This window comes from Rattus norvegicus, chromosome 10, assembly GCF_036323735.1.
Source record: "Rattus norvegicus strain BN/NHsdMcwi chromosome 10, GRCr8, whole genome shotgun sequence".
NCBI lineage: Eukaryota > Metazoa > Chordata > Mammalia > Rodentia > Muridae > Rattus > Rattus norvegicus.
In genome coordinates, this window is record NC_086028.1 from 101,088,176 (window position 1) to 101,112,428 (window position 24,253).

The window sequence follows — 24,253 nt, forward strand, 5'->3', positions numbered from 1 at the left end:
CTATCAAGCCCAGGGGTGATGACCCGGGTCTCCTCAACACTGGTTCTGGCTACCTGAGGCTGTGCAAAGAACTTAGGCTTTTGGCCTCTCCTGTGTGGGCTTTTCTCTAGGTAACAACAGTCAAACCCTGGGGGATAGAGCACAATCCTGCAGCCAGACCAGACACACAAACACACACACACACACACACACACACACACACACACACACACACGATCGCCAAAGTGGCAGACGATGGCTCAGTGGTGGGGCAAGAGACCTCCAGAGATAACCACTGGGGTATAGAGTCCCCAGCTGCCCTGAAGGTAAGAACGCTAGCCAGGCACCTCCCTCAACTCCAGACACAGAGATACAACAGCACAGGGAGGGATGTTTTATTGTGTAAAGTGGCCGATTGTGCAGAGCAAAGATTGTACTGACACAGGGGAGGCAGGGGAGACCCGGAGGCCAGAGCTGGGGCTCGTAGAGTGTGTAACTCCCACCACCCAGGCAGCAGGGAAGGCAGGGACACTGGCATCCTTCAGGCTCCACCAGCCAGGCAAAATTCCCAGACCCAGGGACAGAGCACCCTCGATACCCTACTTCAGGCTCCTAATGCACACGCCGCAGTCTTCATAAATGGCCAGCCCCCAGCCTCCAGCCTCCTTGGCCAGCAGCCCGGCCACTCTTTCCCCAAGGGCGCTGGCAAGAAGGCCTGGAACTAGGTGGCCAGGACTCCCTTTACTGTGACCAGGTACCCCCATGGGGCAGCACATGGCTCCTTTTTGAGAAAACCTACTAGGGCACAATGACCTGGCAGCTTCTGGGGACAGGCAGCACAAGGGCAGGTCTTGAAGGAGGAGCCAGAGTGGGCGGGGTGTCTCCAGAGACAAGGGGCTCCTAGAACAGCCTGGAGGGCAGAGGGGCACTTTTTCTTTTTGACACCCTGTTGTCTCCAGCCACATTGGGCACCTGGGACCCGCCATCCAGGACCAACCACTCTGCTTGCCCCACACCCTGATAATGGACCTTTAAGCTCAGAACAATGGGTTTGGGGAGCACTGGGGACTAGAACCAGCTCTCCTGGCCCTATTCCTCAGGTCTTCATCCTCACACCCGCTGGATCTCAAAGAGCTTCACGTCCGTGTCATACCAGATGGGCGGGTCCACATTCCTACAAAGGAGGGCACTGTCACCTTCTAGAAGGGGATACCTTGTAGACCCCCTCTCCCCCAAGGAAGAGCCAGGTAGCTACATGGCCCCCACCTAACCCCATTCCCTTACCCTGGGTAATGTGTGCCCGCCCTCAGCCTGATAGATTGGACATTAGCCCCACTATGGTTTGAGGAATCTAGAGTTAAGGCTGTCATAGGCGGGCAGTCCTAGGGAGACATCCAGATCCACCCCAGGTTGTAACTTCCCCACCCCTCACAGGGCCTACCTCAAATAGATGACACCCCACATGTAGGTACGGAACCACATGGCAGTCCCTGAGTTCGCCTGGTACTTGCGGATAAGGATGGGGTGGGGCACAGGCAAAAGCCCCACTAGGGTGCCATGCTGCAGGAACCTCAGGATCTCAGACTCATCCGTCAGACCCCTGGAGAAAGAGGCGGGGCCTCCAGCATGTACATGTGTGCTCCACAACACTCCCTCCCCTAGCCTGGGCTAACCCATCTCCACCTGCCCGCATGGCTTCTGGACTCACTTGTCAATGCAAATCTTCTCCACCTGGGGAACCAGGACCTGCAGCAGGCGCATGATGGTCTGCAGCGGCAGTTTTGACTTCCAGGACAAGATCTGTGAGAGCCACAACCAGAGTTATGGGACAGGCTTGTCCTTGACCCAGAACCACAGCTTCCCACCCCGCCCCGCCCCGCCCAGGCACAGCATGGCTGCCCCTGTGAAGGAAAACTGTTGTAATGGGAAGGGCCAGGCCATGCTGAAAAAGCACAGCCATGGGCCAGCTGCTGGGCCTCGTGCCTTCCGGAAGACTGTCCCCTTTAATCCTCACAATGGCTGGATGGCACGATCATAAGGCTGTTTATTACGCACATCCAGGGCAATCAGTGGGGCTTGCAGGAAACACACAGGGAGTGGAAGTGGTTTGGGGAGGAACTCAGCAAGGGTGATTGACAAAGGAATCAGTTATATGGGCGACCACTGAAAGTGAAGAAAGGAGGCAAGGTCATGCAACTGGAAGGACAGTCAGTCCTTCAGCGTGTCCCGCAGTGTGGTCAAATGTGTTTGGTTTCCTTTTTTCTATTTTTTTTTAAAGATTTATTTATTTCATGTATGTGAGTGAGTCTACCGTTGCTGTCTTCATGCACACCAGAAGAGGGCATCGGATCCCATTACAGATGGTTCTGAGCCACCATGTGGTTGCTGGGAATTGAACTCAGGACCTCTGGAAGAGCAGTGCTCTTACCCTATGAGCCATCTCTCCAGCCCGTCTTTGGTTTTCTTACCCTAGTCTTTGCCTAGGCTGGAGCTTTCACAGCCCCTGCTCAGTGCCGTCTGCCCAAACCCCAGCTCCCAGATCCTCCTCCAGCTGTGTCCCTCACCCAATCTGATGTTGGGCTCCACTGGCCACTGGCTGATGCATTGGACAATCGTCTCTGCTCTCTCCATGTTTGGTTGGGCTCCTGGTTCCCAGAAAGAAATGGAAGAGACCCGGGAGGAATGGATACAAATAGATACAAAGGTGCAACCATAGAGCAACAGTCTCCTCTGGCTACACTACGGGACTGGGGGTTGGGGGGGGTGCTGCACGAGAGGGTTGGCCCAGACCTATACCCTTTGCCCTGGGCCCAAGGGCCAGCCTAGCCCAGCCCAGCCCAGTGACAGGTTTAGGGCCGGGGGCTGACAGAGAAGGCAGGGTAAAGGCCAGACTCAGATAAGGCTGATGGATGAGGAACCCGAAGGTCACAGGGCTTTGCTGTAACCAATAAACAAAAGGGAGAGGACTGTAAATAGCCCCCTCTCCCTCTGGTTCACCCATGCAGTCCCGTTTCCCTTGTTCTAATATGGCAACCTCAGAGTGCCCTGGCCCTTGCCCACTCCCACACTTCAGGGTCCAGAGAGAAAGAAAATGAAGTGACACTCAGTGCCATCCCCTAGGTGTCCCCAGCACCTACCCCCTCAGACGGACTGCCTTCTGCTGAGTTTTGCTGGGATTCTGGCTCTAGAGACCGCAAGGTACCATCCTCTGATACCTGGGATTTCTCCGTCAGCTTGTCGATGCCTGGGTGGGACACAGGAGGAAGAAAGGGGACATGCTATAGTACCCCCCCCCGCGCCCAGGAGGCTGAGTGCTCCCCGTTCACAGCTGAAGTAGTGTGTCTGTCCTTCTGTCCGACAGCTACTTTCAGTTCTGAGCCCCGTTCAGTTCATGTCCCTCCTCTAACCCCCACCAAGCGACCTAGGTCCACCCAGTTCTTCCACCCCCTGCACACTGTTGAATTCCTTTTCCTCGGCTTCTTAGTTAGGAATGACACCCAGAGATCAACCCACCCCCTGACCATGCACCCCCAGCCAAGCCCCACACTCTCCCAGCCTGAAGGCATCCAGACCTGGAGTGGCTACCAGGCTAGTCTTCAGGGTGCCTGGTTCCGCAGGGGCAGCAGGGCGGGAACCCTCCATAGAAGCACCCTCCTGGGAACCGGCCCGGGACAGGGGCTCCGGTGTCCTCCGCCGCCGCTGGAGTGCCTTGTGGATGGAAGGCGGGTCAGTGGGCAGGTTGGCCAGCTGGTGGAAGACTCCACGTTTGCGGATGATGGCATAGACCAGGTTGGAATTACCTGTGGGAGGAACGTGTCTGCCCTCAGAAAGCCATTTTCCTTCCCACCCCGCATCTGGGCTGGCTTCCAGGTCCAGAGGACAGTTTGTGAGATAGGAAGACGTCTTCCCCAGGGATAAGGACTGGATGGGGTGGTTGGGGACTTAGCTCAGTGGTAGAGCGCTTGCCTAGCAAGCGCAAGGCCCTGGGTTCGGTCCCCAGCTCCGAAAAAAAGAAAAAAAAAAAAAAAAAAAAAAGGACTGGACGGGGTGCCCAGAGAGGGAGTGGGGCAGACCCGATCGTATGGGTATCAGTGGCAATAGTGGATGGTTAGGCTGTTGGAGATAACCAAGAAGCTAGGTTGTGATGATGCCGGATGTTAGGCTGTAGGGAAACAGCTCATCCCTGAGCTTCTCGGTGTCCTTCTTAGGATGACTTGAAATCCCCTTGCAGCCGAGAGCTACTCAGGTGTCATCTGGCATGGTGGGATAGCCTGAGCTATCCTAAATATGTAACCCTTTCAGTGAACCACAGGGAAGTCCAGAGGGACAAGGCTGTATACATCTGTCCCCCATCATCTACCTCCAAGTTCCCACAGCTGTCAGAAGAAGATGCTTTCCCGAGCTCTCAGTGCCTGCATCTACCCGTCTAGTCCCGTGACACACCATAGTGCCTTTAGCTTAGCCTCCACCACAGGGCCTTTGCACACGTCCCTTCCCAAACAACGCTTTTCTGCCCACCATTCTCTCGTCGTCTTCTCATCCATCACTCGTACATAGATCTAGATTTTACTTACTTTCGAAACGATAACAGTAATTGCTAATATTTGATGTGCCAAGTACTTTTTTTTTTTGGTGAGTTATTAAGCCTTCCAATATTCTCTAAGAGAGGGCTTTTTGAGAGACAGGGTTTCTCTGCATTGCCCTGGCTGTCCCGGCACTTACACTGTAGACCAGGCTAGCCTCCGGCTGAGAGATCCGCCTGCCTCTGCCTTCCAAAAGCTGACATTAAAGACACGTGCCCTGCATGAGGGATTTATAGCAGCCTCCTTCTGAGCATCTTACAGATGAGGGGACCAAGGCTTAGAGATTGACATGCCACAGAGTCCATGGTTGGTGACATCTAGATTTGCACCTGTGATACTGGTAAGGTACCTGCGTGACAGCCAGCAGGGCTCTTCTCAAGTTTTCCAGCCAACCAATTCTATATGAACTCTTTTGTTCAGTGGCTCAGGTTGTCCATCCACCTCAAGCCTGCCCCCCACCTGTGACTCCATGCCCAGCTGTGAGCTCCAAGAGGGACAAGGCACACGTTGATTCCCTGCATGTCCCTATACCCAGGCACACTGCAGGTGCTCAGTAAGTGCACAGGCAGGATTCCTGGGCTAGGGCTTCCTTACACTGGGGCTCAGGCCAGGGCCTCACCATCAAACTGGTACTGGATAATGTTGTTGAAGACCTCCAGAAGGAAGAAGACCAGGTGGTGGTTCTGGGACGCTGAGAAGAGGAACCAGGTGGTAGAGAAGGCCTCCAGCAGGTGCAGGAGCTTGTTGGCAGTCACCATGGACAGGCTCTTGAGGTAGGGTGACACTGTAAGGGAGGAGTCAGCTTGTTCTGAGCCACCCCTGCAAATGCCAGGCCAGGGTGGAGTAGCTCACCTCAAATGATCGCCCCTGTCCCCTGCAGAGGCCTCCAGAATTCCTACCACCCGACAACCTCAAAGGCATACTCCGCTCATCTCTCCTGGTATCTCCCCAACCCAGAGGGAGGAAGAACAGAGACAAGAGTGTAGATCAAGAAACCAGGTTTAGGGCTGAAGAGATGGCTCAGTGGTTAAGAGCACTGACTGCTCTTCCAGAGGTCCTGAGTTCAAATCCCAGCAACCACATGGTGGCTCACAACCATCTGTAATAAAATCTGATGCCCTCTTCTGGTGTGTCTGAAGACAGCTACAGTGTACTTATATGTAATGAATAAATAAATCTTTAAAAAAAGAAAGAAAGGAACAAACTAGGGTTTAGAGAGGGTTATACATTGAGACAAGTTCCTCTGCAATAAAATGACAGGAGTGCTAACTTCAAAGTGACATCCTTCAAGAGTGACAAGATGCCATCACTTAGCTATGTATCCCTCAGTGCAGCTTCAGTGCAGCTTCATGAGTGGGAGTCATAGCTTGACCTGTGTGCGTCCCTGCCTTCTGCCTTTTCCCAGAGGATGAGATGGGAACAGAGACTGTCATGTTTACAGGGGCATTCTCAAACCTGGCCTTGATTGTCAGGGACTCAGTTAGGACTTGTAAAATGGAGTCGACACACAAAGCCCACAACCCAGGGAGAGCCCGTAGGTCCCCTGCACCACCCCAGACACTCAGAAGTTCAAATTGCACTGAGGTCAGTATGTTGTAAGTTTTTACGGTCAACCTGACACAACTCGCCGTCACCTGGGAAGACAGCTCAGTGAGGTATTACCTAGATTGTTAATTGAGGTGGGAAGATCCACTATGAATGTGGGCGGCACCATTCCCTAAGCTGGGCCTGAATAGTTAAGAGTATAGAAAGCTAGCTGAGCGTATGCAGCTAGGCCGGTAGGCAGTGACTTGCTCTTTTCGCTGTTCCTGGCTATGGAGGTCATGTGACTAGCTGCTTCGGTTCCTGCCTTGACTTCCCCTCCCTGCTCAATGATGGACTGTAATCTGAAATTATAAACCAAATATACCTTAAGGGTATGTGTTACAGCAACAGGGATGTCAGCCAGACCCATCAGTGAATCAACTGGCCAAAAGACATCCACAAAAGTCATTTTGCTCTAGCCTACTGACACCCACTTTGTTGGGGCTCCCAACCCCAGCCAAGCTGAACCCCCCTGGCTCCTTTCCCAGAGAGCAAGCAGCCTGTAGCCCCTTAGGATGCTCTCGATATTCCCACTGTGACAGCCCAAACCGTTACCACCCAATAAATAGCCAGCAGCCACATGTGGCCATTAAATGTCTGCAATACGGCCAGTCTCAACTAAGATGTTCCGCAGGGACAGAAAACACACAGGATTTTGAAGACTGGGTATGACAGACACAGAGCATAAGCTACCGCAATGATTTTTATTCATATCTATTTTAATATTTTTAATTTAGTGGATTAGATAAGTATATTCCAAAGGTTTTTTTTTTTTAGAAGTTATATTGATTACTGTGTGTATGACATGTATATGCGGTCACAGGACAACTTTGGGGAGCCAGTTTTCTCCTTCCACTTTTACGCCAGTCTTGAATAGTTTTTGCCTGCTGAGCCATTTCATAGGCGCTCCGTTCCTGTTGCCCCTTATACTGTACTAGAAAGCTTAGCTGTAATTTGTAGCTTCCTAGACCAGCTCACAAAGCCCGGGGACTGGTAGCTGGTGGGCCTGTGGCATGGCGCCACCTGCTGGTGATCATGGGGAAGTTAGGCTATGGGCCCCTACCGTTGACCACAATGGTGAGCAGGCAATCGAAGAGGGGTTGCAACCGCTGATGACCGCTGGTGATGATTTTGTGGAATACCTGTGCAGGGAGAGAGAGGGACCGCATGAGTTTCCCACCACCAGCCAAGAAGAGAATGTCACCCCAAACCCCGAGGGCCGACACCATGCACACCCGCTTACCACGATGAGCAAATCTGCATGTGTGCCTGTGAAGACCGGGATGTCCATGGGCACGCGTACTGAGTAGGGCTTGTTCAGCCGTACCCCAAAGTTCCTCTCCCCACTCAGAAGCAGCAGGATGAAGACTCCGATGTGCATCAGACCCACCCGAGCTGGGATATACAACACCGGAATTGTCACACAGAGCAGGGAGGGGAGTAGGGAAGATCCATCTTCAGGGGTTCAAGGAAACCCCGTGTTGGAGGTTAGGAGTTCAAGGGAACCCCGTATAGGAAGTTAGAGATTCAAAGGAACCCCGTGTGGGAGGTTAAAGCACCAGGCTTGAGCTCTGGGAGGTAGGACAGACTGCCTAGACCCCACCGGAAATCAAGACCCCATATCTACCGCGGCATCTCGGGGGCACTACTGTCGTACATTGATCTGCCCGGGCATCGTTGAGAAAATACAGGATGGGAACCAGGATATCCAGCACGTCACTGCTCTTCAGTACAAAGAATAGGAATTTCTGGGAATGAGAGAGGCGACGGTGGGCTGCATCAGTGAGAGGACTAGCTTTGCCCCACCGTTTCCCACCTACGCTGGGGAGGCCCGGATGCTGCCCGAATCCTTGGACTCTGGACCCCAGTAATTCATCAGCAGTGTCCCCTCATGACTGCTGCCGTCAAGTTGGGCCTGGAGTCTGCTCACCTTGTTGAAGTCACAGAGTTTCCAGAAGAGAACAAGCAACTCCTGGTGGAACTGGATTTTCTTTGTGGAGTTGGGAAGGTAGGTCTGGAGCAGGGGATTAGACAGCAGCCGAGCTATCCCCTTGAGGATGAACTGGAAGTCCTGAGGGGAAAAGCAGAGGCCATTCCAATCCAGCTGTACGCCTATAAATGGCTCCCCATTCTCCCATAACCATGCCAATCTCCAGAGCCCAGAGGACCTGGGTTTGGATATTACTGATGGTACCCTGAGGCCAAGTCCAGCCTCTGGCCCCCTCTCCAGCAGATCAGAAGATCCCCTACGCAAGATTGCAGCTCCTGGCAACCCCCAGATGGACCCCTGAACTAGGCCCCTTGACCATCTAAATTCTTTGTTGGTAGCCGCTGTCCTACTGCTCCCCCTCATCCCCATCACACAGGAGAAGTCCTCCCCTGTTCTCAAAGAGCTGTCAGCTACCTGCACACACCACAAGCTGGGCTGTGCTCAACTTTGATCCTCATGGGGCAGGGACACGCTCAGCCACTGTCCCTAGCACATCCCCTCCACTCAAGTCTGCCTGGACATTAAAGCCGCAGTTCCTCCCACCCCTGAACCCTAGCATCACAGCAAACCTCACCTTTGGGAAGACCTCTTATTAGTTACCCTGGTCCAGCTGAGACTCTAAATCATTTCTTTCCTTTCCTTCTTTCTTTTATTTATTTACTTTTAAAGACGGAGTCTCCTGTAGCCCAGGCTGGCCAAGAACAACCCTAAACTTCTAACCCCCCTGCCTCCACTTCTCAGGGGCTGGCTTTTTCAGTCATGCACCGCCAAATCCTGGTTGTGTGATGCTGAGAGACTGCTGAGGGCTTTGTGAGCATTGGGAGAGTACACACACACACACACACACACACACACACACACACACACTATGCCTGACTCACCTCTTCACGATGAATGCGGGACAGATAGTTCACAAACAGGTTCTCGGGCCCTGGAGGCTGCCAAGGAGAGGAGCTATGGTGAGCGGACCCCTCACTCAGGTCCGCCTGGTGCTGCTGCAGTGAGCTTCCCAAAGTTGGACACCCCCAGGCACACCATGAGGTGCCTCCCATTGAGTGCCGCTTGCCCAGGGCCTGTGTTAAAGGAGATGCCATTTCCCAGCCCCCTCTCCCTCCGGTCCTTACATCAGCATCATCCATGACAGTGCCGGTGGTGGTGCCATCCACGGTGGGGCTAGTGCTGGTGGCACTGTCATGGTCCAAGGTGACAATAAGCACCTGGGCAGCCTCCTCCACCAGGGGCTCCCGGTAGTCCGAGAAGAGCAGGTGGTTGTAGGGGATCCCGTAGCCCACAGGGTCATAGGCACACACGGTGTTGAGGAGTGAGGTGAAGAGGGGTAGCGCATGTCTGCAGGAGAGCACAGAGCAGGGCTGGAGGGATGTTCCCTGGGCCTGCCTTTCCAGACACAGACACAGCCACAGCCACAGCCACAGCCACAGCCACAGGCACAGGCACAGACACAGACACAGACACAGACACAGACACAGACACAGACACAGACACAGACACAGACACAGACACAGACACAGACACAGACACAGATACAGCGGAGGCAGTAGGCTGGAACCCAGGAGGCAGAAAGACAAACTTGTCCCTTCCGGAATAGAAAATGCCTTCCCTATCCATGCATGCAGCTGACTCTGAACAGGGCCAAGCTGGGCCAAGAGTAACGGAGTCCATTACACAGGGATAGACTCCTTGTGGAGAGTGTGCATGCTCACGCCCTTCTCAGTTCTCAGGGTCACACACCCTCCACTGGGGCTTCAGGCAAGGGGTTAGAGAAGCAAAGGAAAGACAGCTTCCCCTTGGGGAGCAGAACCCCAGAACCATCCCCAGGCCATAGGATGACTCGAATCAGGTCCAGTAGATGTCAGGGTTCAAGCTCCTCCTCTTTCACATGAGGAGACTGAGATCCAAGAGGTTAGGGGAACGAGTGACAAAAGGGTTGCAGGGTGCCTGGCACAGCTATGAGAAGAAACTCTGGCCAGGCCCTGAGTGTAGCCACTGTTGAGGGGCACTTGGGAGCCCTTCTCTTCTGGGGATAAAAAGGTGGGAACCAGCAAAACCCAGAGGAGGGGAGCCATGCCATGCAGGGGTCGGATTCCAGAAGCAGGAAGGTTAAAAGTTTAGAATGCTAACACCCGTGTCAGCCGCACACGGGCACAACTGGGTGTGCACAGCTAGGGTGTGTGCTTCAAGTACCGATGACTGTGTGGTACCCACATGTATGGGGCTGGAGAGATAGACGGCTCAGCAGTTAAGAGCACTGACTGCTCTTCCAGAGGTCCTGAGTTCAATTCCCAGCAACCACATGGTAGCTCACAACCATCTGTAATGGGATCTGATGCCTGGTGTGTCTGAAATAAGTGTCCTTATATCCCTTGGGAGCCCCGCATGATCCAGACTCCTCCATCTATCACAGTGGTCCTCAGGGTTGGGGATTTGGCTCAGTGGTAGAGCGCTTGCCTAGCAAGCGCAAGGCCCTGGGTTTGGTCCCCAGCTCCAAAAAATAAATAAAAATAAATAAATAAATAAATAAATAAATAAATAAATAAATAAATAGAGTGGTCCTCAGACCTTGTTCTCCACCCATTGTCCCAAAGGTCAACCACAGCCACGTGTGGCTGGTGACTGAGTACTATTGAGTGGTTGGTCCAGCATGAAACATTCTGGAAGTTATCAACTACACACTGGATTCAGGGAAGGAAGCACGAGAAAAGGAATTCAAATGATTGTGCTAGTTCTGAAGTTCTCATTACAAATCTAATGCTCAGGCTGGAGAGATGGCTCAGCGGTTAAAAGCACTGACTGCTCTTCTAAAAGTCTTGAGTTCAAATCCCAGCAACCACATGGTGGCTCACAATCATCTGTAATGAGGTCTGATGCCCTCTTCTGGTGTGTCTGAAGACAGCTGCAGTGTACTTATATGTAATAAATATTAAAAAAAAAAAAAAACAAATCTAACGCTCACTCTTTAAAACATGACAAGTTAAATAAAATATATACATTTCATTCCTTTTTGCGTTTGAGACAGGGTCTTATATACCACAGGCTAGCCCAGAACTCACTAGTAGCCAAGGATAACCCTAAACTTCTTGATTCTTCTGCCTCTGCATCCAGAATGCTAGGATTACAGCCATACACCACCAACCCAGTTCATCCAAGGCTCCATGCATAGTAGAAAAGCACTCTAGACACAGAGGTAAATTTCGAGCCCCTCACATTATACTTCTACTAAACAATGCGGCTCTACATGGAAGACCTGGACCTGAGCCCAGGAGCCCCCAGGAGGTTTGGAGCCTTGGTAGTATCGCTAAGAAGACCCAGCTTCAATTATCGGCACCCACATGGCAGAACATAACTGTTTGTAACTGTTACCCCCTCACACAGACATACACGCAGTCAAAAAGCCAATGTAGGGAAAGATAAAAATAAAAATAAAAAAAAATTAAAAAAAAAATTAAATGTACGGCTGTTATAGTTTCATGACACCAGGGGGCAGCACGTCTCCTCAAATAAAACCATCGGAGTTGGCACTGGGTTCCTAGAAGAAGACTAGAAAGGCCAGCTGCCTCTCACCTGTTCTCTGTGGAACAAAAGAACTGAACCCAGGGGTTGGTGCTGCCACTTTCTGGAGATGGGGGCAGGTACATGGCCTCTGAGAAACATGTCAACAGCAACTTCAGCAGCTCCATCCTGCAGGAGGGACAGGAAGGGCTACTTTAGAACAGTCTCCCTCTAGAAGGCGCTGCCGAATCGGCCCACCTCCCTGGCCAAGGTCCATGGGAGGAAAAATAACCCCTGTGGGTCTCTGAGCTATGCAAAGGCCAGCCCGGTCCAGCTCACCGGTTCATGTCGTGGATGTAGTTGGGCTGAGGGGAATGGGCAAAGCCCACCCCAGCCTCCCAGATATATTCGCAGCTGTCCAGGGAATGAACATCTTCTGCTGAGTCCTAGAAACAGGGAGCGGTTGCAGGGGATGGGGGTGTCTCAAAACAATAGCACCATGAGGCAGGCCCTGATGCCCCAAGATTCCCACCATCCCTAGTTGCCACCACATACCCCAGGAATCTCCTAAGGTCAGCCCTCCCCTCCCGTGCCAATCTCCTAATGGACAAGGGGAGAAATGAAGGCTGTTGGGGTTCTTTAAAAGCTAGTTTTCCTGCAGTCTGGCATTGATTAGTTTACTTGCTGAATCCAGTTTGAGGCAGGGAGAGGAGGTAGGGAAGGCTAGGGCAGGGGGTGTGGCAGGCTGAGGGGAGAAAGCATTCCAGGTCCAGTCCCTGAGTAAAAAGGCAGGCTTCCTGGTTGCAGTCCTGCACCCCTCCCACCTCAGGCAGACAAGACAATGGGTGCTTGTGTGCTGCTGCCTAGGAGACAGGGGCAGGCTGGAGACCAGCTGGCTCCTCTCCAACAATACAACCCCCTATCCCACCCAGGATAGTATGTCTAGCAGGCCTGCCACTGAACCACCCCTGCACCCTGCTCCCTGCACCCTGGGGAACCTTAACTATGCTGGCCCCAGCAGGATCAGAGCCCAGGGGAACCTCAACTATGCTGGCCCAGCAGAATCAGAGCCCAGCCTGGGTGTCTCACCACATCGTTCCTCCGGTGGTTCTGCACAGTGAAGTCCGGGCAGAAGAGCAAGTCAGCAATGGCCAGGAGCAAGGACTCAGCCAAGGGTCGAGCGTTCTCATCCTCTTCCTCGCCCTGCTAAAGATGCAGGATGCTCAGTAGAGGCTGGCCAAGGAGAGGTGGCCCTGGGGCTTGGGAGTGTCATGGACAAGGGACTGGGTCTCAGCAGGCATGCATAGACAGGGAGGAAGGAAGAGAAAGTGGAGGGGAAGAGGAAATGACTTTCTGCTCACCCCAAAACCTCCCTTAGCCAGAAGAGGGCGGGGCAGAGACAAACATTGGGAACAATGAGGAAATGTCCCCACCAGGGGTGCTGGGCATCTTGGGAATCATGAGGCCTCAACCCTTGGCACTTGACTGAAGCCCAGAGCAGATGGGGTCTGGGAGAAGATAGTTTGGTCCTTCTAAAGTCATAGCTGCTGGGCCCTATCCCTGCACCCCTACCCCATGCTGTAAGAAGCAGAAGCATCTTGGGAGGGAAACTGAGGGCCTGAAAAGTTGGTACTGGCTCCATTCCCCCTCAGCGGCACCCTACCCCTCTCCCTATCCCCACACTTCCTAAATATAGGTGGCCCTGCCAGGGTCCTCCCACCTCCCTGGCCAGGCCCACTGACCCCTCCACGCCCTGCCCCGGGCACTGTGGACCAGAAGAATCCCCTCCAGTCAGGGTCCTCGAAGATGTAAGGTAGCACTCGGGTGAGTAGCCGACTGCAGTTCAGGACCACCTGTTTCTCCTTCTCAGAGTGGCAACCACCCTCTGCTCCTTGCACCAGCTTCTCCACAGCCTGTGAGACAGACAGCAAGGGAAGAGTGTGTGAAGTGGCCCTTTGCGTTCACGCCACTCAGGCTGCAAGAGGTCAGCTAGCTCAGGGAGGTTGTGACCTGGGAAAAAACAGTCCAGAGCATCAGGAGAGCAGAGTCCAGTCCACTGGGATGGCCAAGACTTCATCTGTGGTATCCCTCTCTTAAGGAGTGCGTTCCCACACTTGGGTACAACTTACTGTCTTCTGAGAGCCTCTGTTGTTTAACCCTATATAAAAGTACCCTTTTTAAAGGTTAAAAAGGAGAGAGAGACCAGGGCTGGAAGGGTGGCTCCACTGTTAAGAATACACTGTCTAACTTGGTAGGCCAGGACTTTACTCACTCAGAAGCCAGAGACAGGTAGATCTATATGAGTTCAAGGCCAGCCTGGTCTATCTAATAAGTTCTAGGGCATCCAGGGCCTCAACAAAATAAAACAAACAATAAAACAACAACAATAAAACCCAACTTGTTGCCAAGGACCCAGGGTTGAATTCCCAGCACCTATATGGTGTCTCACAACCATCACTACTCTAGTTCCAGGAGATCTAACGCCTTCTTTTGCTCTCCACGTGCATCAGGGATGTACATGGAACATATACATACATGCAGGCAGAACATTCATACATATAAAATAAAAAATATATATATATATTTTTTTTTATTCTTTTTTTCAGAGCTGGGGACCGAACCCAGGGCCTTGCGCTTGCTAGGCAAGCGCTCTACCACTGAGCTAAATCCCCAGCCCCAAATCTGTATTTTTTAAAGACCTCATTTGTAACAGAGAAACCTCTGTTTGGAGGCTGGAGGACCTCACAGGAAAAGCAAAGTGAGGTAGTGTGTGGAAAGGTAAGATAAAGCTCTCCTAAATGGCGGCTGCCATGGTTACTCCCCCGCCCCACCACCACCAAGGAGAACTGGAGGCAAAGAGACTGGCCCTGCAGGACCTGTGGCTGGGATGCTCCAAGTGGGTGCCCTGCCCTACTACAGACTCCACTCTGGGAAGGAAGGGTGGAAGCAGCTGTGAGGAGACACACAGCCCTCACCTTGTAGCACAGGGTGGCCAAGTTAGAGGGTGACTCCTCTCGCACAGCCCGGATCTCTGCTGCCGGCACCAAGGCAAAGACATCCTGCACCGAGGTAGCCGTGTCTGCCCAGAACTGGTCCCAGAAAGCATTGTCGGTGGCTTCCACGGGCTGCAGGGGAATCGAGTAGCCAGAGTTACACAACCTTCCCCCAACAGACTCACAGGAGAACCCTGGCAGGGAGGCCATAGTGGCTAAACTCCATCCCAGCCAGCATCCATCCCCACCAGCCAGCTCCCTATCTGGACCAGGAGCCTTATTCAGCTGCCACAAGATAGGTGTGCATGATGGACAAGAGTCCCATAGGTTCTAAAGTCCACTGTGTCCCTGAGGGGTTGTGTATCTCTGGCTAAGTCCCCATCCTCCTCTGAAAGAGAAGCTGACATCCTCACCAGGCCACATCCCAAGGCCACACCAGTTGGTCAAGCACCTAGGAGCTAGACCAAGGCTCTCCCCCAAAGGGCACACGCACCGTATTTACACCTGTGATGTCTTTTCACTAGCAACCCTTTCTCAGCACATCCACCAGGGCCAGACCCACCGACCCCCACATGCTTCTCTCAGCACCCAGTGCTGGTCCATGCTGCAGCTCCAGTCACTTTCAGGGAGCTCCAGCCTCCAAATGGACTCCCCGTTTAGTGCCTCCACCCCATGCAAAAGCCAAAGTCACACTGCCTTCACGTGAAAGCCTCTGGGGCTCCCCACCGCCTGCCGGATCAAGTCAAAACATTAGCTCAACACTCAACCAAGATCTTAAACACGCCTTGTGGCTGGGATGCAGTTCAGTGGATAGAGTGCTTTGCGTACGTAGTGTGCACAAAGCCCTGGAGTGGATCTCAGGCACCGGGTACATTAGGATTGGAGGTGAGCATCTGTAATTCCAGCACTCGGGAAGATCAGAAGTACAAGGTCATGTGCAACTAGATAGTGAGTTCATACACACACACACACACACACACACACACACACACACACACTCGATTTTTTTTTAAGGTGTGGTGACACACACCTTTAATGCCAGCACTTGGGAGGCAGAGGCAGGTGGATCTCTGTGAGTTTGAGGTCAGCCTGGTCTACATAGTGAGTTCCAGGACAGCCAGGGCTACATAGTAAGTGCCTGTCTCAAAACACACAAACTAAGGTAATGAACAACATCCCAAAGGCCCTATTGAGACAAGCCTTAAAAATGCATGTGTTCATTGGGGCTGGAGAGATGACTCATGGGGGCTGGAGAGACGGCTCAGACGTCAAGAGCGTGTGCTGCTCTTCCAGGGGATTCAGATTCAGTTCCCTGTGACTCCAGGATCTGACACCCACCTCTGGCCTCTAGAGCCACATGCCCACTTGTGGCATACACTCAAAGAAATGTACACAAATAAAAATGAAAATTTTAAATATATAACTTATGGTCTTTGAGTCTTAGACAGTCATAGAGGTAAGCGACCAAGGCAACCAGCCTCCATGATTAATTTCACTTCTAGAAACTCCCCCCACCTCACCCCCCGCTCTGTGATGGATAGCTTGATGTCAATTTGATGCAGGCTGGGGTCATTTGAGAAGAGGGAACCTCAATTAAGAAAATGCCTCCAGCTAGTCAGTGGTGGTGCACGCCTTTAATCCCAGCACTTGGGAGGCAGAGGCAGGTGAAGCTTTGATTTTGAGGCCAGCCTAGACCAGGGTACACAGTGAGTTCCAGTATAGCCAGGGCTACACAGAGAAACCCTGTCTCAAAAGAAAGGGAGGTGAGGGGGGGCTGGAGAGATGGCTCAGCAGTTAAGAACACTGACTGCTCTTCCAGAGGTCCTGAGTTCAATTCCCAGCAACCACATGGTGGCTCATAACCATCTGTAATGGGATCCAGTGTCCTCTTCTGGTGTCTGAAGACAGCTACAGTACACTCACAGACATGAAATAAATTAATCTTTAGAGAGAAAGAAAGAGGGGTTGGGGATTTAGCTCAGTGGTAGAGCGCTTGCCTAGCAAACACAAGGCCCTGGGTTCAGTCCCCAGCTCCGAAAAAAAAAAAAAAGAAAAAAAAAAGAAAGAAAAGAAAATGCCTCCATTTTCTTAATTAGTGATTGATGGGGGGAGGGCTCTGTTCATTGTGAATAGAGCCATCCCTGAGCTGGTGGTCCAGGGATCTGTAAGAAATCAAGCTGAGCAAGCCATGGGAGCAAGCCAGTAAGCAGCACCCTCCATGGCCTCTGCATCAGCTCCTGCCTCCGGGTTCCTGCCCTGTGTGAGTTCCTGCCCCGACCCCCAAGTTGCTTTGGTTGAGGTGCACAGGCATGCTCCCGCTTGGGAACCTCCCGCTCTAACTTGTACACATCACATTCTTGACTTGGTCTCGATCCACTCACCTCGCAGCCCAGCATTGCCCCTGCCCCCAAAGCTGAGGCAGATGAAGCTGAGGTGCTGAAGCTGACTCCTGACAAGGTTGAGTGCCAGGGGGCTGCTGACACCCAAGGCTGGGGCTGCAGGCTTCATAGTGCCCACCCTCGGCTCTATTCTGGGGATCCCTGGGGTAACTCGTGGCTGCACCCTCAGTCCCAGAACTGGTAGAGCAAGTTAGCGAAGGTAAACAAAGGCCAAAGGAGAGGCCCTGGAGCTGGGGTTTGCTGGATCTCAGCCTCACCAGCCATCTGATACACACTGGGGTGGAGGAGGGGAGCAGGAGACCCCAGTCCTGGTGGCCTGGAGCCAGAGTGCAGTGGAAACGGGCATCTCAGAGAAAAGGCCTGTGGAGCCCCCTCATTGGGAGCACCTCTGGAAATCTGCCACCTCTAATACTCTAGCCAAGATACTCAGCATCCCTTAAAGGGGTCAAAGCCCCACCGAATACAAATGGAGCTGACCACTGACCTAGTCCAAACATCCCTTCAGGATTGAGATCCAAATGAGACTTAAGACGGGCCTTAGCGGTCCAACCTAGAAGCAGAGAGGGGAATCCCCTTCATAAACAAGCATTTATCTTTCTACCTACCCCCACCTTTTTCATGTAGCCAGGGCTAACCTGCAGTCTCTCTCTTTATAAAGACTAAACATAGGCCCTCAGGATCGTTAGCCTCAGCTCGAACTTCCTCCCTGATCCCAGTGGGCCTTAGGCATTTGCATTGACTGAGAGACCAGCTGTCGCTTTAAAAAAATTTATTTTATTTTTTATTTATGTGTATGTATGTTTCTCTCTGTGTGTGTACGCATACATGAGGGTGCCCCTAGAGGCCAGAAGAAGGTGTTGGATCTCCCCTGAGCTGGAGTCACAGGTAGTTGTGAGCCACCCAAAGTGAGTGTGAACCAAACTCTTCACGGGGGTTGGGGATTTAGCTCAGTGGTAGAGTGCTTGCCTAGCAAGCGCAAGGCCCTGGGTTCGGTCCCCAGCTCCGGGAAAAAAAAGAAGAAAAAAAGGAAAGAGTAGGAGGCCCTCTTAGCCACGGAGCCATCTCTCCAGCCCTAAGCTGTGACTTTAACAGACTCCTTCTGGGGTGGGGGTGGTAAAACCAGCATTGAGCTAGCCCACTAAGGACGGGACGATATGTCCTGACAAGGGATCAAAGTATTATTCTAGGCGCACACATGTGCATGCATGTGAACGCACAGCTATCAGCTCTTACCCTAGCCTGCAGCAGAGCGTCCTCAAGCAAGTAGAATCTGGAAGAGAGTCTCTGATGCTGTAATGCCCCTCTCTGGGTCCCCAGCCAAGTGAGGAAAGAGTCAAGAATGTGGCTGGCCTCAGAGTTAGGGTTAAGCCCTGCCCAGGACTGGCCAACAGGGCAGGAAGAAAACAGGATACAGGGCAGGAAGACAGAAAAGGCTGACCTGCAAGAGCTCAGGCCCAGACTACAAGAAGGGGCCCGCTTGTCTACAGTCCAAACCACAGCCTCTGAGGGCATAGACATGAGGTTATCCTGTGGTCATAACACCTGCAGTGTCCCCCTTGGGGACACTGAGTTCTGAGGTCCAGGAAGACCCTTTCAGACCAGGTTCTTGAATCCTAGATGCTCAAAGCTGACCACTACAGAGTCCAAGGCTTTGGCCCCAACCACCTGTGAGAGTCGCATGCTTACAAGAGGGCCCATGAGCCAGTGAGATGGCTCAACAGTAAAGGCACTCGGTAAAAATGCTTGGTGAACGTAATTCGTGCTTGCTTCCAAGTGTAATAACCTAGGTTCCATCCCAAGGTCCACATGGTGGAAGAGAACTGACTCCCATGGTTGTCCTCTGACCTCCACACATACACCATGGTATACATGTGTACACACACGTGTACACACACACACACACACACACACACACACACACACACCAAAAATAATAATATAAATTTAAAAGAAGGAGGAGGAGGGAAAGGAGAAAGAGGAAGAGGAGGGATAGGAGAAGGGGGAGGAGGAAGAGGAAGATAGCCAGAGGAAGAAGGGGAGTAGCCCATACTGGGACTCCAGCCTACTCTAGACCTTGATTGTCTTCAGCTGAGAACAGACTATCTCAACCAGGTACAGACTTACTGATGCAGTATTTGGGGGAGGGTTCCTAAGCAAGTCACCTCCCACCTTTCTAGACCTGGTTGGGTTCATTCTGCTCCCCAAGGATCTGCTGAGCCCACCACACCACCTTTCAACAAGCCAGCTCCTCCCCGGGCAGGCAAACCTGGGAGATTCCCACCTCCCTCTGCCACCCTATACTGTGCAAAGTACCACACACCCCTTCCTGCCACCCATAGACCTAGAGTCTCACTTCTGAGGTTCTGGAACAAGCCGTGGGAAGCAAAGAGAAGCAGTTCTGGTTTTCGCCAAGTGCCTCTCACATGGAAACGGGCTCTCTAGAGGCCCTGGCACCCCTTTCCTCAGCCTCTGACCTTTCCAAGGTGGGTAACAGGGTGTGGGGGTAGTGATCTGCCCTCTAAGGCTGTGCCTGGCTGGGTGTGGGAAGACAGCTCTCCCGATCCCACCCACAGTGACCAAGAACAATACGGAGCTCTGAGAACAGCAGGATGGGGGTAGGGTTCCAGATGGCAGTAGGTCCAGAGCCCTTTGACAGCCCGGGGCCTTGGAGAGACATGGCTGTGCATCTCCCTAACCATAGTAGCCTGGCTCCAGCACTAAGGATTGATAGGAGGACAGAGAAGAAACCTTGCTGGGTCCAAGAGGTGTGTGCTGAAGATAGGAAGAGGCTTCCGTGACACTTGTAGACTCGGGTAAAAATGTGAGAGTGTGCACTGGGCTGGAGTTACCCATGGCTCCCTTTCCAACGGACCAATGATAATCTCCTCATCCCCGAACCCGAATCCCCATTCCGGGTGCCAAAAAGCGCAGCCAATCAGCTCCACCGGGCCTGAAGAAGCCATTGGATCATCACTAGCTGGAAAGCGGGGTTCCCTAGGCCTGAGGACAGCTCCTCTTACCCAGCTGCCGTTGCCTGCTACTCCGTGAGCTCCTAGGAAGACCTGGGCCTTCCCTGCCCTCAGGCATCAACCAGGGCCCAGAGAGGCCACCGCTGCCACCGCGCACCAGCTGTTTTCCCCGACCCAAGCAGGCGCCGGCCCGGCTTTGTTTGCATTGAGTCAGCCGGGGCTGTGTGTCCGGGACCATGGTCCCTGAGGGGCAGGGAGAAGAGAAGAGCCACGGATGGGTAGGTGGGAGCGGGAAGAGGCTGGCAAAGCCAGGCTGAGGGGACCGGGAGGCGGGACAGGGGGCGGATAACGTTGTCGCCGCCGGCTCCAGGAGTAGGCACACGTCAGCCTAAGGTGGCAGCAGCAATGCCCGGGAGAGTGTTCCCAGGGGAGAGTAGGCATAGGGTGGACTCCCGGAGGCAGGGATGGAGCCCTAGTTACAAAGGAAAGGTCCCGTTCCGGTGCTGTTCTCAGCATCCCCCTCTGGACTGACCGGTCACCCCACGTTCCGGTGAGCCATGTTCACCCAGCCCCCGACCCTGCCCTGCCCCCAAGGCGGGCGGGCAGGTGGATGGAGAGGCTGGGCCCCCAGGCGCACCTGAGTCTTGGTAGTCAGCTGGATCACCGCCTTCCGGAAGTTCAGCTTGGAGTCTGCAGACCCCATGTCGATGGAGCCCGCTCCAGCCCGACCCCGGATTCCGACTCTGCCGCGGGCTCCGGCTGTGGCTCCAGCTCCAGCTCCGCAGCCCCGGCTGCTCTCCGGGGAGCTGGAGCTGCGAACCCCGCCCGCCGCCGGCGTCGGCCCCGCCCCCTGTGGGCCCGCCTTTAGACCCGCCCCCACGAGGCCCCGCCTCTGCACCTGCCGTTCAGGCCTAGAAGATGTCCGGGAGTTCTCCGTGGAACCCAATTCCTCGTCCTTCTGACAACTGAGTGTTGTCCCCCTCCATCTTCACAGTCCGCAAGACTGAAACCCCTCCTAGTATCTTTTTTTTTTTTTTTTGGTTCTTTTTTTCGGAGCTGGGGACCGAACCCAGGGCCTTGCGCTTCCTAGGTAAGCGCTCTACCACTGAGCTAAATCCCCAGCCCCCCTCCTAGTATCTTATCTCCTGCCTCCACCTTCATTCTTCACTCCTGCGCGGACCCGCACTTTCTCCTCCAGTCCTTTCTACCTGATGTTCATGCTTTTCTGTTACTGATGCTATTTGAGCGTGCTTGCTTGTTTTTCTTTTCTTTTCTTTCCTTCTTTCTTTCCCTCTTCCTTTGTTTCTCTTTCTGATCTATCACGTCCATGTGTCTATCTAGTCTTGAAGTTATTCTAACCACAGCTGCAGGCTTAGCCCTAGCTTGTCCATGGAAGGATGGTCTGATTCGGTGTCCCTGTTCCAGGAAGGCAGCTCAGCCTCTGGCTGGCAGTGAAAACTCCCTCGGGTCTTGACTCCTACCTAGGTCCCTGGCTTCCCTGAGAACTCTTTCAAGTGCAGAGAAGCTTGCATTCACATCCCAGAACCTGGTTTCAGAAGAATGGCGGTATACCCGCGGTATAGCCTAGTACATTGTGTTTGTTTTGTGAGGAGTTTATCGTAGGCTGGCCTCGAGCTCACTGTTACTGGTTATGAACTTTGTGATCTATCTCCCAAGTGCCGAGGTCACAGGTTGGGTGATCACTCTTGGTATTATGAGGTGCTGCAGGTCAAACCAAGGGCTTCTTGTATGTTAAGAGAGCACTCTAATTATTAAATTAGGAATAATAGCTGACCACATAATAAAATAGCTGGCATACACATGAGCTCTTAGAACTCAGCAGGTGAAGGTAGGAGGGGTAGTGGATAGTGAGTTTGAGGCCACCATTGGCAAATCCCAATATAATCAGGTATATTACATAGCAAGCCAGGACAGCCAGGGCTATGTCCCCAACCCCCACACAATCATGTTACTGTATCTAGAAGTTTCTGTGGATCCTTGATAGTTCAAAACAAGGTGACTTTAGCCTAAACGGGAATCCTGGTGGTGTAAAATGAGGAGTATACTCACGGACTGGAGAGATGGCTCAGCGATTAGGACCACTGACTGCTTTTCCAGAGGTCCTGAGTTCAATTATCAAAAAACCACACGGTGGCTCACCAGCCACCTACAATGGGATCTGATCCCCTCTTCTGGTGTGTCTGAAGACAGCTAGAGTGTATTCACATACATAAAATAAATACATCTTTTAAAAAAAAGAACTCACATACATAAAATAAATAGAATTGTTAAACAAAATAAAAAGTATACCCCTTCAAGGCAGCTGGCGCAGGTGCAGAGGTAGAGAGACGGTCATGGTGTCACCACCTTACAGAACAAGCCACAGCACTGGGTAGCTAACTCTAACTTCTCTCCCCCTACAAAATTCAGGGTGCGCCCCAGAGCTTTTCTTACCACTCTGAGATAATGAATGGTTTCTTTATGAGGTTAAAAAAAAAAAGAAAGGGAGGGGGGAGGGGGATGTTTGCCCGGAAACCGGGAAAGGGAATAACACTCGAAATGTATATAAGAAATACTCAAGTTAATAATAATAAAAAAAAAAAAAAAAGAAAAAAGAAAAAAGAAAAAGAAAAACCAATCATACCACCTAGCCAGGTATGCTAACACAGGCCTTTAATCCCAGCACACAAGAGGAAGAGGCAGGTGGGTCTCTTTGAGTTCAAAGCCAGCCTGTTCTACATAGCTGGTTCCAGGCCAGTCAGAGCTACACAGTGAGACCCTGTCTCAAACAAACAATAATACCTGAGAATCTTCCACAAGATGTCCAGCACTTGGCACCAAAGCCACTGACCTGTGGGCCTCCGCAGAGATTCCCAGTCAGGTTATCAAATTCCAATCTTCAGCTTGCCCTGAGATAACAGAACTCAATCTGCCTTTGGCTTAGTTGGTTAGGGGGACTGGGTATTAAATGAATGTAAAATGGTCTTGTCTCTTTGCTTATTTGGAGACAGGACCTCATGTAGTTCAGGCTGGCCCGGAACTCTTTAGGTAGCTGAGACCGGCCTTGGATTTCTCATCTTCCTGCTCCCACCGCCTGAGTATTGCGATGACAATTGTGGCAGCCCTCCCTGGCCATAATATACTATATTATCGTTTATAGACATCCTGGGAACGGTGGAGCTGTGGGAGCAGAAAACAAGCCAGCGGTTGCTGTGAGCTGGAGGTGGGAAGGGTGGGCTACGAAAGATAACGAGGAAACTTAGTGGGGCAATGAAAACCTTCGGTTTGACTGTTCTCATAACTACGGACCTCGCGAGAGTGAGCTTTACTGTGTGTGAATTGCACCTCAGTAAACTGGGCTTTTAAAATGAAGGCCAAGGGACATGGGATGCAGCTTAACTGACAGCTTAGCATGCAGGAGGCCCTGGGTTCTATCCCTAGCCCTACGAAAACAAGGAAACAACTCGACACTCCAGTCTTTCAACTACAATATACATGTAACCATTTTTATAGTAAACGGTCCGTGTGTGTAAACGCACCATCAACCAATAAAAGAGAACTTCTGAACACGCAGAGAAATCACACTTCTCTTATCATTGTGGCAATCTTCCTGAAGGTTCTCGGCCGTGAGAAAGCATGGCGTGCCCTTGTTCCGTGGTCAAAATAAAAGACTCACTGGTCGGTGGCCCTTTCTGGAGTCCTTTCTCTATGTTCAACCATCTTTCATCCAACAGACGTTGACTCGGACCCTACTAAGTGCCAGGTGCCATTGAAGGGGCTAGGGCCTAAACTGTTCTGTGTTTCTGCTGCCAAGAAAACAAGACATGGAGGGCTATGACATTGAAGGTAAATGTCTCCTCAGGGCCCTAGTAGAACAAGGTAAGAAAGGTGACAGAGGAGGAGAGTCTAGGCTGAAGCTTGGAAGGTGACGATAGAGAAGGTAATACTCAAGAGGCTACTCACAGGGGAGCGCTATGGGGTCAGAATGGGTTACTGAGACCCCTAAGGGGCAAAGGAAGGAATAGTTGTCAGTGCCCAGGAAAAGGGAGCCCACCATGGGAGAATTCCCACAGAAGCTGTAGTCTCCCCCAAAGAGAATGAGAGCTGGAATGGACACCCCACTTCACTCCGGCCTTGCCTCCAACTTTCTGCCAATCAGGTGAACCCACAGGAAGCAGAAGATTGGGGAAAGCCACTGACGGAGCCCAGGAAAGCTCAGCGGAAAACGGAAGGAAAGCTACACAGACAA

At 52.3% G+C, this 24,253-nt stretch overlaps 1 protein-coding gene across 4 annotated transcripts; it reads right to left on the reverse strand.

The window, feature by feature from the left end:
* Positions 1–350: 350 nt before the first annotated feature.
* Hid1 (HID1 domain containing) lies at positions 351–20,836 on the reverse strand. Of its 4 annotated transcripts, none has more exons than NM_001304290.1 (19): positions 20,642–20,836; positions 14,619–14,768; positions 13,386–13,556; positions 12,733–12,846; positions 11,983–12,089; positions 11,716–11,832; positions 9,261–9,483; positions 9,018–9,074; positions 8,077–8,217; positions 7,804–7,894; positions 7,390–7,541; positions 7,210–7,288; positions 5,182–5,346; positions 3,552–3,779; positions 3,117–3,223; positions 2,544–2,624; positions 1,688–1,779; positions 1,421–1,579; positions 351–1,153 (listed from the first exon to the last, which is right to left on the reverse strand). In NM_001304290.1, the coding sequence occupies exons 1-19, from the start codon at positions 20,705–20,707 to the stop codon at positions 1,090–1,092; spliced, it is 2,364 nt and encodes a 787-aa protein (NP_001291219.1). In that variant the 5' UTR covers positions 20,708–20,836; the 3' UTR covers positions 351–1,089. The 4 variants fall into 4 exon arrangements, with proteins under 4 accessions (NP_001291219.1, XP_006247836.1, XP_063124850.1 ...); XM_006247774.5 differs by having other exon boundaries at positions 12,733–12,849; positions 20,642–20,831; XM_063268780.1 differs by lacking the exon at positions 11,716–11,832 and having other exon boundaries at positions 20,642–20,832.
* Positions 20,837–24,253: the final 3,417 nt, after the last annotated feature.